Below are 15,038 nucleotides of genomic sequence, written 5' to 3'. Positions count from 1 at the left end.
TGTCCATTATTTGGATAACTTATACCTACCTACACCTTCTTTTCACATTTGCTGGTTTTTGAGCAGTGGCATTAAGGGGAAACGGAGATTGTAATTACACAGCGTGCTGCAGGTGCCCACATATAAGGCAACCCGGCCTCACGCCTCCACAACCTACGTCAGAAGAGCTGTACAGATATCAACGTGGAAGCCTGAGCACCACCGGCTCCAGTACGGCTGGGCCACTGCTTCCGGGGCAGCGGGGAGGTGTTTACTTCCCCGTCATTAGAGGAAGGTTCATTGGGGGCGGGAGGGCAGTCTTTTAAGGGGCGTGCCATTTTGATAACCAATTGCAGACCTTAGTGGGAAGTACTATCGCTAAGACCCTCCTAGCACTGCCCCTTACACTTAAACGTTCAAAAAAACACCTTTCTGGTTACCTCTACTGGTCTCGCGTATTGAAGTTGATTCCTAGAAGGCGAGCAGATCCGTAAGGATCATTTATTGGGAAACAGGAGGTGAGGCTCTCTTTCTTGAACCTTTTGACTTGTTCGGGAGGTTTTCCATGTAGGTGACTGTTGTATCCTAAGATTTACATTCTTATGTGAATGAGCCTAGGTCTTCCTAGCTGCTCAGCCAGAGCGAGAGATAGTGACGGAATGTTGGTGTGCCTGTGATGAATGGAATGCCTGGGTGACTGTGTGGATGAGTGTATGACAGTTGGAGATGGGCTGAGCAGCTAGGCAGGCTGCTCCTGTTGGGGCTGGCATAGGAGTTATTAGAGCTGTACTTGGATGATCCCTGTTTGATGTTACAAGACATGGATTAATAAAGAAGACTTCAAGAAATTACAACCTGGCTACCAGTGTCTCCATATACAAAGTACAACATATTTTTGGCGACGAGCGGACCTGGACCCAAGCGTACTTATGGACTGAACATTAACCCAGAGACTACTAAGAAAACAATGTAACCAGCGCAACTACAAAGAAAAAAAAAAAGAAAAATACATGAAGAAGTATGGAGTAAAAGGCAAGTCAGCCCCACCAGTGTCCTGTCAGCGAACGGCCCAAACCTGAGTCCTGCCTGATCTTGCTCCATGAACTTGACCACAGGTATGGTCTGTATGTTAGGGTATGAATGAGTTAAGATTCACCCTACCACTTCCTTTATTATCTACTGTATTGATTTATCTACAGCGTGAAGGAATTGTGGCTGCTCAAATGAGAGTTAAAGACTGAACTCTGTGAATGATTTTACATGTACCACACAAGCGGTGTGGTTATGCCTAGCTAGATGTCTTAGTTGCGCATGCCAAGCTCTAATTGCTTGTGACTTCTGAGCAATATCTCTTGAACCTATAATATCAGCAAGCGCAGTGTCAGAGGTGGCCCTATGTTATCTGTGCCCTGGAAGTTGTCTGTCAGATTCTACACATGGGCATAAGAAGAGAGATGTTGTGTTTCGCTCAAGAAGAGAAGTGTTATTTTACGCATAAGAAGAGAGGTCTTTCCATACATCTCTGTGTTCCTCTGTGGGGCATATTTGAACACTTGTATATTGTTCTGGCGTTATCAAGAACAGTTTTACACTCTGTACACTCTGCACACTCTGCACGTGAGCCCTTTTGAGGTCAGCTTGGAGATTTACTTACACGGTGTGTTGTTTGCCAGGCTTAATTTGTAGTTCAATCGAGTGCAAAACGTTGTTAATGAAGCCTCCTCGAACAGATGACAGTTTAACTGCCTTCTATATTTTTTAAAACAGGCACGAGCCATGTAACTCGCGTGCCTACCTTCTACCTGCTGATGGGTCGCGTGGGGTCTCTCCTGCGAAATGCCCTGCTTCATCTTCATTCTGACGTGCAGGGCTGCTTCGGATCAGGCGCTGCTAATTGTTAGAAAGGATCCGGAGGTGCATGTACGCACCGTGAGACACTCTGCAATGACGGAGCAGACGTGCCCCCATCTCGTGTTGGACTGCCGGGGTTCATTTTAGCACTTTGCCATCTACGTTGTTTGTCTTGTGGAAACGTAAAGCCTTGCTACGCCAGGAAACCATCTAGTTGCTTCGAAGAATCACTTCACTCAAGTGCGGCATTTAGAACTGTACTGTAGCAGTCACAGCTTTGATGTTGTTACGAAGTTTGCCCAATTCACCACGAGCGCAATGGAATTCTAAGCGCTGTACTAAGATGGAACAGCCTCGGTGTCAAGCTTGCTGTAAGACTTGTCTTGAAGAGAAGCGGCATGTGAGTACTATTGTACCATATGCAACTAGTATACTGAGTCTCGTTTCTTGTTCCGTACATAAATGTACATTTAAGGACGAGTTTTAAATGTTGAGTCTTGGTCAGGAGTGCCATCTTGTGGTTCTTGGTAGTATAACAGGTAACCAGAAAAAGCCCAGAACGAGTCAAAGAGATTGTCGGAACACATGCTACTTTTAGAACAGCATTGTCCTGTTATGTTATCTTATAACAGTTTAGTGTACTTTATGCTAGTGATGGAGCAGATTTCATCTGCAGTCATGCATTGTTTTATTTTTTGTGCTTCAGACAGGCTGCATTTAAATTGCCACGCACATTTTGGTGCAGGTTAAAAACATGGCACATGAAAAACATGAAAAGTGAGGCCTATTCACTTCAGACTGAAAATGCTTTTGCTGAATTAAATTAACATGTGTTTTTTTGCAATGTAGAGAAAAAGTGGCCTTTTTACCTTTGAAGATTTTTAATAGAATGTGTTTCTCTCTTCCCAGCACATCCATGTAAACTAAATGTATTATTCCTGTCTTAATAGACTTTGACTTGTTGCATATTTTGATAAACATTTTCAGTTAATAACACCTCTTTTTATAATGTGTGTGAATTAATAATGCACTTGGGACACATAATGGACTGATTTACATGAAATTAATATTATCTTTGTGTTTGTTTTATTTTTGGGGCCTACACAAAACATGGCTGCCTGTGAATCCATCAAGGCTTTGACTTTCAATTTAATGAGAAGGGAGCATGCGCAGACTGTGGCAGTTTTCCTCATGACAAGAACAGCGTGAACTGCACATTCTTGTCATTCTGCCAATGTACCAGTTAGTTAAAAGTATCCATCTACTGCGCTGAGAAGGAAGAAGGATGAATTAGATTGAAACATTTTTCCTAGTAAATGTTGCAAATGTTTATAAATGTATTTATTCATGTATGCTTCTTTTGTTAGGACTAGTGAAGTCAGGTTTTTAGAATGAGTCAGGGAAGTGTGACCTCATGCCTTTATGACTGACCAATCACGTAAGGTTCTCCTGAAAAATGTTACATCTTTGTGTACTCTGCCAATAATTATGGTATAAATACTGTCCTCTCTGGATGGGAGCCACTTCCACTTCTTCTTTTTTCTCAGCTCAGCTGGCTTCTATGGGTTAGGTACGAGAAACGTCTCGGGAGATTGCTGAAGGGCAGGTTTGCGTCCGAGGAGATTCAGGGGGAGGTTTCTTGCTTCCACGTCATATCTTGGCACTTCATGCCGCATTCCTTTGAGGTCTGGTGAAGGAGGGGCTGCTTTCCTCTTTAGACACAGACAGACAGAGAGTGCAGTGGATCAGGATAGATGCTAAACTTTAAGTTCATGTTTTGACTAATTAATTAGGTCTAAAAGATTTATTTGTCTTATGCATTTATTTCTCTTAATGGGAGATTTTTTGCCAACTATTTAATTATTGATTAGCTTTGCAAGACTATTTTTCTTAGAAACTCTTTAAGAATTGTGACTGAAATTTTGCGCCACATTTTCATAACTACATGTAATGCTTATATGCAGACTGTAATGTGTTCTGTATTATTGATATTTTTCCTGTTTTCCAAAATTCTGTAACCTAATTGATATTTTACTAATGAATAAAGGGTCAGAGAAAAATTAACTTTTTGACTAGAAAATAAAACCCTTTAAAATAATCAACAACTCTCTTTATTGGCTTACTGTAATAATTGCATTTTGACTGTTCATCTTTATTTAAATTTCTCCTGATGGTAATACATGGTGTGAAGGGCCCAACACCTTTTGAGCGGTAAAATAGAGGTAGCATGAGGGTTTTGCATTGAGAAACTACCACAAGAAATTACCGCTCTCCATCAGTTTTTGGTAAGCAGAGGATGGTCATTATTGATTAGTTTGGTGATTAGTAATTTTTGATTTCACCATCAACTACTCAACTAATGGATCATTGACCTTAAGAGGGAAATAAAATAATTGCCCAAGTTAGATAAATGTCCAAGTCCTGATTCCTGACTCCAATGCTCAGAACCTGAAGACTGGCAAAGCAGTACTGGCAGGTGATGCAAGAAGTGGTGTGAGTATCAATAGGGTTGTGAAATGGTGTTAATATGCTAGCATGTTTTTTGAAGTGTTGAAAATATCAAGTTTTTTTGCTATTGGTGAAATTTAGCTCATTTTGAATTGATGGTGTTATTGATTATATTGGTAATTTCATAGGACATACTTTTTTGGTTATTGATTACATGTTTTAACTCTTCATGTTTAGTTAGTGTCTTGTTCTTTGTTGTCTGGAACACGCAGGTATGCACACCTGTGGAATCCCGGGAAGGAATAGCGGGTGGTAAATGGAAGCCACACTGCACTGAGGTTACTCGTCTGTTGGAATAGCACTGAGAAGCTAGGTAGGGCTGGCAGTGTTAAATTAGGGACTATTTTCTGTGTGAGTGATTAATAGCAAAGAGTTCGCTGGTGAAACTTTGGTCTGATATCACCTAGAAAGGGTCACACCAAAGGAGTAGCAGGTTCTTCTGAGCTTGATTGATAGCAAAAGGGTTCGCTGGTGAAACTTTGGCCTAAGATATATCCTGAAGGATAAGTCCAAAGGAGTAGCAGGTTCTTCTGAGCTTGATTGACAGCAAAAGGGTTCGCTGGTGAAACTTTGGCCTAAGATATATCCTGAAGGATAAGTCCAAAGGAGTAGCAGGTTCTTCTGAGCTTGAGTGAAAGGAAAGCGGAAGGGATTTACCTGTAGTGTTTGAAGAGTAAACGGAAAGTCTTACTTTGTGAAGGGTAAGCGGAATGTGTTACTCGCAGTGAATATAAATCTATCCTTTATTTAGCACAACAGACAGAGTAGCGAATGTATTTATGTTGTTACTAACAGAGTTATTGATTAAGAAAATATTGCAGTAAGATTTTGTGGAGGGTCAGTGGTAGGAGTAAAACTGACTAAAATTGAGACTGACAGCTTTGGAGAAAAGAAATTGCATTGAACTATTGCAAAAATGAAACTGTTTGAAGGTTTAAAGAAGCTGTTAGGAGGTAAAGTGAAAAATTCGTTTTTTATTGGTGCTGCTCCTGAAGGAACACCTGTGCATTTTATGTCTACCAGTTTGGGACAAAACACATGTATGTGGGTTCAACAATGGTGCAAGATTACTGAAAAAGAGGGTGCTTTGAGGTTTCCAAAAGATGGTACTTTTGAATTGCAAATTATTGACAAATTAAGGGAAGTGTTATGTGAAATAAAGACACCATCTAAAGCTGCACAATTTGAGGCCTTAAGCCTGTGGGAAAAAGCAGCAAGAGAGAAAGCAAGTGAGGATGGAAAGGTAAAGCACCATATACAGGAGAAGGGAATTAATGCTGAAAAAGAGCTTCAAATAAATAATAATTCAGGGGATGAAATAATGGATGCATTGTTAACTGAGTGTCCACCACTTTATGTGGTTCCCATGAAAAATACTGAAAATAGTGCACCAGTAAATACTACAGGGGCTACTGCTTCTGTTGAACAGAGAGAAATACAGACTGAGAAAACTGTGCAGACATTTTATATTGACCCATTACCTGTTGATTCAGTACTGACAGTGATACCTCCAGGTGTTACTGCTTCAAATGTGCCTGATTCAGTCAAAGAATTGCAAACTGCAGATGCACAGATAATGCCTAGAAAAATTATGACTGTCCCAATTAATATGGGCCCTACTGAAAAGGTGCAAAGGGCTGCAGAAGGAGTGATTTTGCCAGAGTTTATTTCAGAAACTCAGAATACACAGATTATTGAACAGAAAGTACACCAAGCACTGAAAGGTGAGAGAAAAATGGTATTTACAACATCTGCAGCCCAGGATAAAATAAATATATTTGAAAATGGGATTTTTCAAACCTGCTCTGAGGAAGCAGCAGTGATTAAAAATATAGAAAACATGGGGGAACATATTAACACAGGCCCTGAAAAAGAGAAACAGCTTAGTGTTTTAAATTCAACATGTGAACATGAAGAAATTAACTGTCCCTGCTGTTTAAATAATGAAAATGTGAACCAGTGTCAAGAAAAAGAATTAATTTCCCTGAGTAAGGAAACAGCTACATGTTCATTAATTACTCATAATGGACGGACAGATTTGGCTCAAAAATATGAAAATGATATTTCAGGAAGTTTTCCATTTCAGAAAAGTTTCAGGGTACACATGGATGATGAAGCAAATGAGAAAATGTATTCTTCAGAAATGCAATTGCACCTTGCAGAAATAAAATATATTTTCAAATGCAATGGGTTTGAGAAATTAGGAGACAAATGGGCACGAAAACATGAGAAGAAAAAGAAACGACCAGACCTAGCAAGGAAACTGGATAAGGAAAAGAAGCCACCAGATTTAGTTGAGAAAAATAATAAACAGAATGAGGGAGAGGCTTTTGCTTACTCATTGAGAGAAAAGGTGGGAGAAATGTATGTGCATATGCCACAGAATAAAAGTGAACTTGCAGCATTTCTGAACACAATCCCACAATTGAGAGACAAATTTATGCTGTGGTACCCACAAGTTGATGGATTTGATGAATTTTTAAAAGAGTTGTGCATTCATTTGGAAATGTTCTTTTACATTGCCATGCAAACGGAATTGTGGTTTGAATCTAAAGTTGTGGAAAGGCCAAGTGAAGAGACAATGAAAAGGGTTTGCATGAATGCACCATCATTTTCTGTTGTTATGGAGGAAAATATAGCAGTGATTTATTTCCTAAAGGGCAGAGTGCTAGCAAAGGATGTTGATTGGGTACAGATTAAAAGAACACAGGATGGAAGTAAAGGTGTTTTGGTTTGTGCAAATTCAGGTATGGATGTTGTACTGCTGGAAAATGTGTCCTTTTGCCATCTTTATAACAGATTTGAGCATTGGAAGAAGAAAACTAAATTTAAACATGATGCACAAAAACATGGAGAAATGCAGGTGCAAAATATGCCAGTTAAGCAAATGCAAATGTCAGTTCAGAAACAGGTACCAATGGCAGAAATTTTTCAAGCACAGATGGTCCCACAAAATATGGAAAATGCTAAAATTAATTTAAATGAGCTGCCCAGAGTAAATGTGAATTGTTTCCAGAGACAAAAACAGAACCCAGTCCAACAGGTTGCTCTTTTTGCAAATGAGAGTTTTAACACTCACAATTCTGAATTTACCAATTCCATTGTGAGGGCAGTGGAAAGTCCAGATTTAGTTGCAGGAGTTTTAAAGAAAGAAATTACAAACCAAGTATTAGAAAATTGTGCACCAAAATTAGGCCCATTTGAGGAAGATTGCAAAACTGTTGTCTGTGACTCAGGCCTAGCAGGAAAACAATTATTTTGCAAATTAAGCAGCACAGATTACTGTACACCAGATAATGCTATTTTTCAGATTCCTGATGAGGATGTACATTTTAAAATGGCCCATCAGGAGACAGTTGTAGCATTGTTTTCAGAAAAGACAGTTGAAAAATTACCTTCTGCTTTGGAAAAAATATTAAACACAGAAATAAGAGAGTTCACAGAGAAGGATGCCAGGCTAATAAAATGTGCTGAACATGTCTTATTAAAATTTGAACCAGATGACATGTATTCAGGAACACAATCAGTTGCAGGAATTTTACCAATAAAAGGATTTTTGATGGAACTGATTGGAAGTTTGTGTAACTTTCTGATCATAGGTTCACAGAAAATAAATGAAAAGAACAGAATAGTGCAGGAGATTAAAAGCATATTTTTTCCATGTTGTCCTGTGGTACCGAATCCAGCCAATATATTTTTTCACATTCCATGTGGTGAAGAATGGCTTACTTTTATTGATTTTTGCCAAGTTCATGTCACAGTGCCATTGCATGAGAATAGTCAGGAGTACTGTCAAAAAGAAGATGAATATCTGGGACACAAAATTGGAAAGGGAGGTAGAAAGGTGTCACCAGAGAAGGTGGAAATAATTTCCAAGATGAATCCACCTCAAATTCAGAAAGAAGTCAGGACATTTTTGGGAATGGTTAGCTGCTGTAGAGAGTGGTTACTAAACCTTTCCCTAGTGGCTAAGCCTTTACTGAGGCTGACACACTCAGGTGTGTCTGATCCGCTTCCATTGGACAACAACTGCACAAAAGCATTCCTAGAGTTGAAAGAGAAAAAATGGCGCGCCCCAGCACTAGGAATGAAAGTTTATTTGAAAGAAAATACACTAATTTGCAGTGAGAGGGAGGGCTGCGCTCTCTCATTGCTTATTCAAAAAGATGAATGTTTTCAAAGGTCTGTGATGTATTGCCCAATGGCCTTTGACCCTAACTTCACAGAAATGTCAGCAAATGGATTGGATTGTGATGAAACTGAAAATGAGTGTCTAAATATCATGAAAATATGCATAAAGCCAAATTCAGACTTGAAGGATGAACATCTGAGTCAGCCCAACAGTGTCCTTTTTGTAGATGGCCCAAGTTTGAAAGGTGACACATTAAAAGCAGCACATGCTGTGCTCCTTATACATGATGTTGTCAAAGCTTCATGGCTTTTAGTAATTACCCCAGCCCAAAATTCGAAATTGATTGCCCTTACCATAACATGCAGTATATCTGCTCAATTGGGAGTCACTGTTGTCATGGGAGAGAGAATTGCTAATACAGTTGCACAAAATTGTGTTCTGTTAGCATATACATTCTATGGAATCTTCACAGTTAAGTTTAAAGAGGCTCAAGAAAATGTTTTTGAAGCAGCACAACAGGGTTGTATCAGAACTGTTTTTGAGAAAAATGACAACTGCAAAGTGACAAATGTGTTATTGCAAAGACTGATGCCCAGGTATAAATTGCCAGTTTCTCTGAAATCAGATCATAATGTGGTCTCAAAGATAATGAGTGCAGAACAACAGATTGGACAAGAAATGGATTGTAGCTATCTGCCTGAAGTGTCACGCATAATAAAGCAAAACAATGGCAGCACAGAGTTACCTTTTGCAAAAGACTGTTTTTCAGCATGACCAAAGTGGCTTGAAAATGCATATGCAAATGCACTTGTGGAAAACACTGAGGAGAACACTAGCCATTGCTGTGTAGGTCTGGTTGATGTACAGTGTGCAGTTTCTCACCAGATTGCAGCTGCTACACAAGATCTGCATAATGGATGGTGCAACGGTTTTGATCTGAGAGATGTTGTGGTGAAACATCTGAATCTGATCAAAGTGAAAATAAGAGTGAAAGGCCTTGGTTGAAAAAGTGCAAAGGATTGATGGTGCTCTGTCAGAGTTTCTCAGCACCTAAGTAGTCCAATTTGCATGGAAAGTATGAGCCATACTGATGACAAGCTGATGACAATGAGTAAAGAAATGCTGAAACTGTCCTGTTGAATTCCTTTTTTATTATTTTAGTTACTTATTTTAAAGAAGACTAACTGTTCCAAGAAGCTACTTACAGATCTCTGCACTAAAACATTTGAGCTTGGCTATATATGATCTGATTACAGACCAAACTTGTGTTTGCCTTAGGAATAGAAGTAACATTCCTATATGCTCAGCTTTTGCAATTTAAAAAAAAAAAAATAAAAAAAATTGTCACTTATGAAATGAAATATGTGTGATGAATTATAAATCATTTTATTATGATTTGAATTATCAAGAGGGTGGATTGATGGAGCAGATTGCATCTGCAGTCATGCATTGTTTTATTTTTTGTGCTTCAGACAGGCTGCATTTAAATTGCCACGCACATTTTGGTGCAGGTTAAAAACATGGCACATGAAAAACATGAAAAGTGAGGCCTATTCACTTCAGACTGAAAATGCTTTTGCTGAATTAAATTAACATGTGTTTTTTTTGCAATGTAGAGAAAAAGTGGCCTTTTTACCTTTGAAGATTTTTAATAGAATGTGTTTCTCTCTTCCCAGCACATCCATGTAAACTAAATGTATTATTCCTGTCTTAATAGACTTTGACTTGTTGCATATTTTGATAAACATTTTCAGTTAATAACACCTCTTTTTATAATGTGTGTGAATTAATAATGCACTTGGGACACATAATGGACTGATTTACATGAAATTAATATTATCTTTGTGTTTGTTTTATTTTTGGGGCCTACACAAAACATGGCTGCCTGTGAATCCATCAAGGCTTTGACTTTCAATTTAATGAGAAGGGAGCATGCGCAGACTGTGGCAGTTTTCCTCATGACAAGAACAGCGTGAACTGCACATTCTTGTCATTCTGCCAATGTACCAGTTAGTTAAAAGTATCCATCTACTGCGCTGAGAAGGAAGAAGGATGAATTAGATTGAAACATTTTTCCTAGTAAATGTTGCAAATGTTTATAAATGTATTTATTCATGTATGCTTCTTTTGTTAGGACTAGTGAAGTCAGGTTTTTAGAATGAGTCAGGGAAGTGTGACCTCATGCCTTTATGACTGACCAATCACGTAAGGTTCTCCTGAAAAATGTTACATCTTTGTGTACTCTGCCAATAATTATGGTATAAATACTGTCCTCTCTGGATGGGAGCCACTTCCACTTCTTCTTTTTTCTCAGCTCAGCTGGCTTCTATGGGTTAGGTACGAGAAACGTCTCGGGAGATTGCTGAAGGGCAGGTTTGCGTCCGAGGAGATTCAGGGGGAGGTTTCTTGCTTCCACGTCATATCTTGGCACTTCATGCCGCATTCCTTTGAGGTCTGGTGAAGGAGGGGCTGCTTTCCTCTTTAGACACAGACAGACAGAGAGTGCAGTGGATCAGGATAGATGCTAAACTTTAAGTTCATGTTTTGACTAATTAATTAGGTCTAAAAGATTTATTTGTCTTATGCATTTATTTCTCTTAATGGGAGATTTTTTGCCAACTATTTAATTATTGATTAGCTTTGCAAGACTATTTTTCTTAGAAACTCTTTAAGAATTGTGACTGAAATTTTGCGCCACATTTTCATAACTACATGTAATGCTTATATGCAGACTGTAATGTGTTCTGTATTATTGATATTTTTCCTGTTTTCCAAAATTCTGTAACCTAATTGATATTTTACTAATGAATAAAGGGTCAGAGAAAAATTAACTTTTTGACTAGAAAATAAAACCCTTTAAAATAATCAACAACTCTCTTTATTGGCTTACTGTAATAATTGCATTTTGACTGTTCATCTTTATTTAAATTTCTCCTGATGGTAATACATGGTGTGAAGGGCCCAACACCTTTTGAGCGGTAAAATAGAGGTAGCATGAGGGTTTTGCATTGAGAAACTACCACAAGAAATTACCGCTCTCCATCACTAGCACCATTGTTATTGTCTTGCTTCACAGTTATAGGGTATTGTTGAATTGAAGACAGAGTCAAGGTAAGATAACGAAGTAGAAGTTTATTAAATCAGCCCCACACCTTAAGGCGGTGCGTCGGTCAGTTAGTTAGAATCATTATGACAGTTGAGGGCAGGGGGACGGAACCAAGACAGTGCGGGATGAGGGGGAACCAATCAGGAGGGCAGGGGACAATGGATGCTCTCGCGCAGGAGAGCTGGTAGGCACCACTTGCCAAAGGTTGCAGGGGGGAAACAGAACTAGGTTACAACACATCTTCCTCTCTTGAGGGTTTTGGCAGGTAGGCCCAACGTGTGGCAAGGGGAACTTAGGCGGTAAGTGAACTAGTTAACGGTTACAACACATCTTCCTCTCTTGAGGGTTTTGACAGGTAGGCCCAACGTGTGGCAAGGGGAACTTAGGCGGTAAGTGAACTAGTTAACATTAGTCACCAACACAGTCTTAATAACATTTGGAATTGTGGGTGGTTCTCCCTGATGTTCTCTTGGCAACAGGGGCATGAGGAACACTCACTGTGTCAGAGTGGGATTCCATGTACATATAAGAGAGTATCCTTATTCAAGAGTCACATTCTGGAGAACCTAAATAACTACTAGTTATCATCAGCACTGGACTCTCTGGTGACATTGTAGAATAAGAGGTTCATACATTCAGCAAGGGTCAAAGCAGTGACCGGTCCAACCTCCCACTTGGATGAACGACATTCATTAGTGGATGTTGCTGAGACCTTGGATTTCCGGAACACATCTTCTCCTGTAACGACATCAGGCACCCCTTGAGCACCCTGGGGGTCGTCACGTGGTAAGAATAGCATTGAAATGTGGGCTACTTCAGTATCCACTACATTGCGTCTATGTCCTTTACTGCGACCAGCCACCTTTTCGATGTCATCATCTGTATTTGTATTTGACCAACTTCCTGCTTCATTTCCTTGGTTTTGGACGTTATCAAAGCCACTATCACTTTTCACCTCAGGCCATTCTGCTACATTGGTACTAGCCTCAACTGTGAACAGTCCATCCTCCAGTTCCCTCAACTGACTTCCATGGAAAAACTCCGTTGGGTCTACTGGACTGGATGACTCATGTTTCTTGCACCCTGATGCAACTTTATTTGGAGGATATGGAAAGAGATCTTGAGCTTCCCTGCTCTTATCCAACAGCATACCACAATTCAACCATTTAGAATACTTTGCTTTGTGTCTAGTCTTCAAGTATTCGAAACTCATACAATCCCCATACACATCTCCTGTGTTTGACATGAGTCCTGCGAATGCAGCACTTTGCCGCACTGCCTGGAAATTGAAAGGGTTACTCTTATGTTTTCTTTCTGATCGTTCTGATCTTTCTGATCGTCCATTTGTGGATTGTAATTTCTCGCCATTACCATTTTTCCCAAAATTCTCTTCGCTGTCTATTCTTTCATACCACTTGCTTGAACTCAACTTATCCTTAAATACACAGTAAGCCTCTTGCTTCTTATTGACCTTGTCCTCAGCTGCTTCTTTTTTCTTCCTCCTAGCAGTTTCCTCCTTGTCAACTAGGCTAATAGATGGTGGCGTTCTTTCATTCTCCATTTCGCACTTTGTCAATTGTATGCTTTTGCAAAGCGCCAGATTATCTTGGTGTTCATTCCAATTTTGATCAAGAGATATTCTCAATTTCCTCTGATCATTCCACCCGAGCATGGAGAATTGGTTATTAGAAATGTATATAGCACTCCTAGTGCTATATACATTGTAACATAAATCCATCACTTTGTACCCTATCAATATAATGTCTTCTCCTGTGAACAATTTCAGGGATACATTGGCCACCTTCAAATCGAACCCATGTATTTTTGCAAATTTCTTACTCCACATGCTCGCGCTGATAACCGTGTATTGTGACCCTGAATCTGCGATGATTTTAATTTTTATTCCTCCTACTATGATGTACATATCTTTTACATCCATTTATATTTATTCCAATAATTTCGCCTTTATGTGTCCCAGTATATCCGTTTCTTCAGTTAGAATATCCAATATTCCTAAACAAGGATTTCCAATGGGGTCAGAGAAACTATAATCCTGTGCAGGATAAAACTAGGACGCACGTATATTTTACTGCTCTGTTTGTTTTAGGATGCGCAATGAAATAGATGATGTAGTTTCTCTTATCAAATTTTGAATTTTGAATTCACACACACAAGCAGATCTAGGCGCTAACTTATTGAAGGACAATGTCGCATCCCTTATCCCTAATCTCTTTGAATTCACACACAGCAAGCAGTTCTTGGTATTAACTTATTGAAGGATACAGAATTCTCTCCATAGTAAATTCTTGAAGTAAATTCCACCAGGGGTACTATTCATTCATTTGCCGTACCACTTGATTTCGTTATTGCTCGGAATTATTGTGTACATGAAGTCTATGTAATTATTATGAAACAGAATTTTGCAATGTGTGAGGAGGGAATTGCAGCAGTTCATGAAATGTCACCAGGCGGAGTGGATTATCTTTCGCGTTTACCTGAGGGGAAGGGATTAAACCACAGGAACAGGAGCAACACGATCTGTGTAATTGCAGCGGAAGCGTGTGATATTTCAGTTGGTGTTACACGTCTAGTACTTTCACGTTATGCTTGTAGTATTAGTAGCTTTTGTTTTTAATTAGTGCACAGTTCGCAATCACAACGTTGGCAGGCTTGAACACTGACTCGTGGGAGACGTGAGTGGGACGCCTTTGTTTACTTATTACTCAAAATGGCCTCCAGCGCTGCGTTCCAGTGACGTCACACGCAGTTGAGCATGCGCAGATTGGCTTGAAGAAGAAGCGCGAAAACAGCTGACTGGATTTGCCTCAGAGAATATGCGCATGAAACGAAGGTTCGGCCGACAGAGAAAAACTTCGTCGATGACTGTGGTCCACCTAGGCATCCACAACTCGAGACACTCAATCTCGGCACCAGAAGTTGACACCAGCAGGTTCTTACACCGCAGAGGATCGGCACACACCTCCGACCTCAGTGAGTGATGTCTTCATTATTATTTCACAACAGAAAGTCCATTTTCATTCATAAGCGAGAAGGCTTCACCAGGTATCACCCTCTTTTCATTCGAACAGTTGCAAACTCAAGGATTTACGTCAACGCTTATAAACTATCAACTGGTAATTCTTTGTTTTTCACACAGTGTTGTCTCGTTGCGCTGTATGTGAAGAAGGTCTCACTTCACACGCTAGCGCGCAGCTTAAATATCAATAAACGCGGTAACAGAGATTATTTTAGTATGGTTCCCTGCTCCGCTCACTTCACCACCACCCGGCTGCCCAGGCTCACCTCCAGGACTTGTTCAGGATCCAGTGTTCATCTGCTTCGGGTCTAGCGTTTTTTTTTCTTTGCTTTACTAGCTCCACAAAAACGCCCAGAGTTTCATTAGTAATCACCGGTCACAATTACTTTTTAGAAAATCCAAGGTTCATTTATCACTTTCACTAT

The 15,038-nt window shown here is 39.7% G+C and overlaps 1 protein-coding gene across 1 annotated transcript in view; it reads left to right on the top strand.

The window, feature by feature from the left end:
• The first annotated feature begins 760 nt into the window (after positions 1-760).
• Positions 761-15,038, top strand: part of LOC144791581 (metal cation symporter ZIP14-like) — a 259,836-nt gene continuing 245,558 nt past the window's right edge. Inside the window, exon 1 of the mRNA XM_078666302.1 lies at positions 761-1,094. Within this exon, the coding sequence (XP_078522428.1) occupies positions 1,079-1,094 (16 nt within the window). The 5' untranslated portion in view covers positions 761-1,078. The remainder of the gene's footprint in view (positions 1,095-15,038) is intronic.

Source organism: Lissotriton helveticus, chromosome 11, assembly GCF_964261635.1.
Source record: "Lissotriton helveticus chromosome 11, aLisHel1.1, whole genome shotgun sequence".
Lineage (NCBI taxonomy): Eukaryota > Metazoa > Chordata > Amphibia > Caudata > Salamandridae > Lissotriton > Lissotriton helveticus.
Note: the sequence above shows the minus strand (reverse complement) of the source record. Positions and strands in the feature narration are given on the sequence as shown.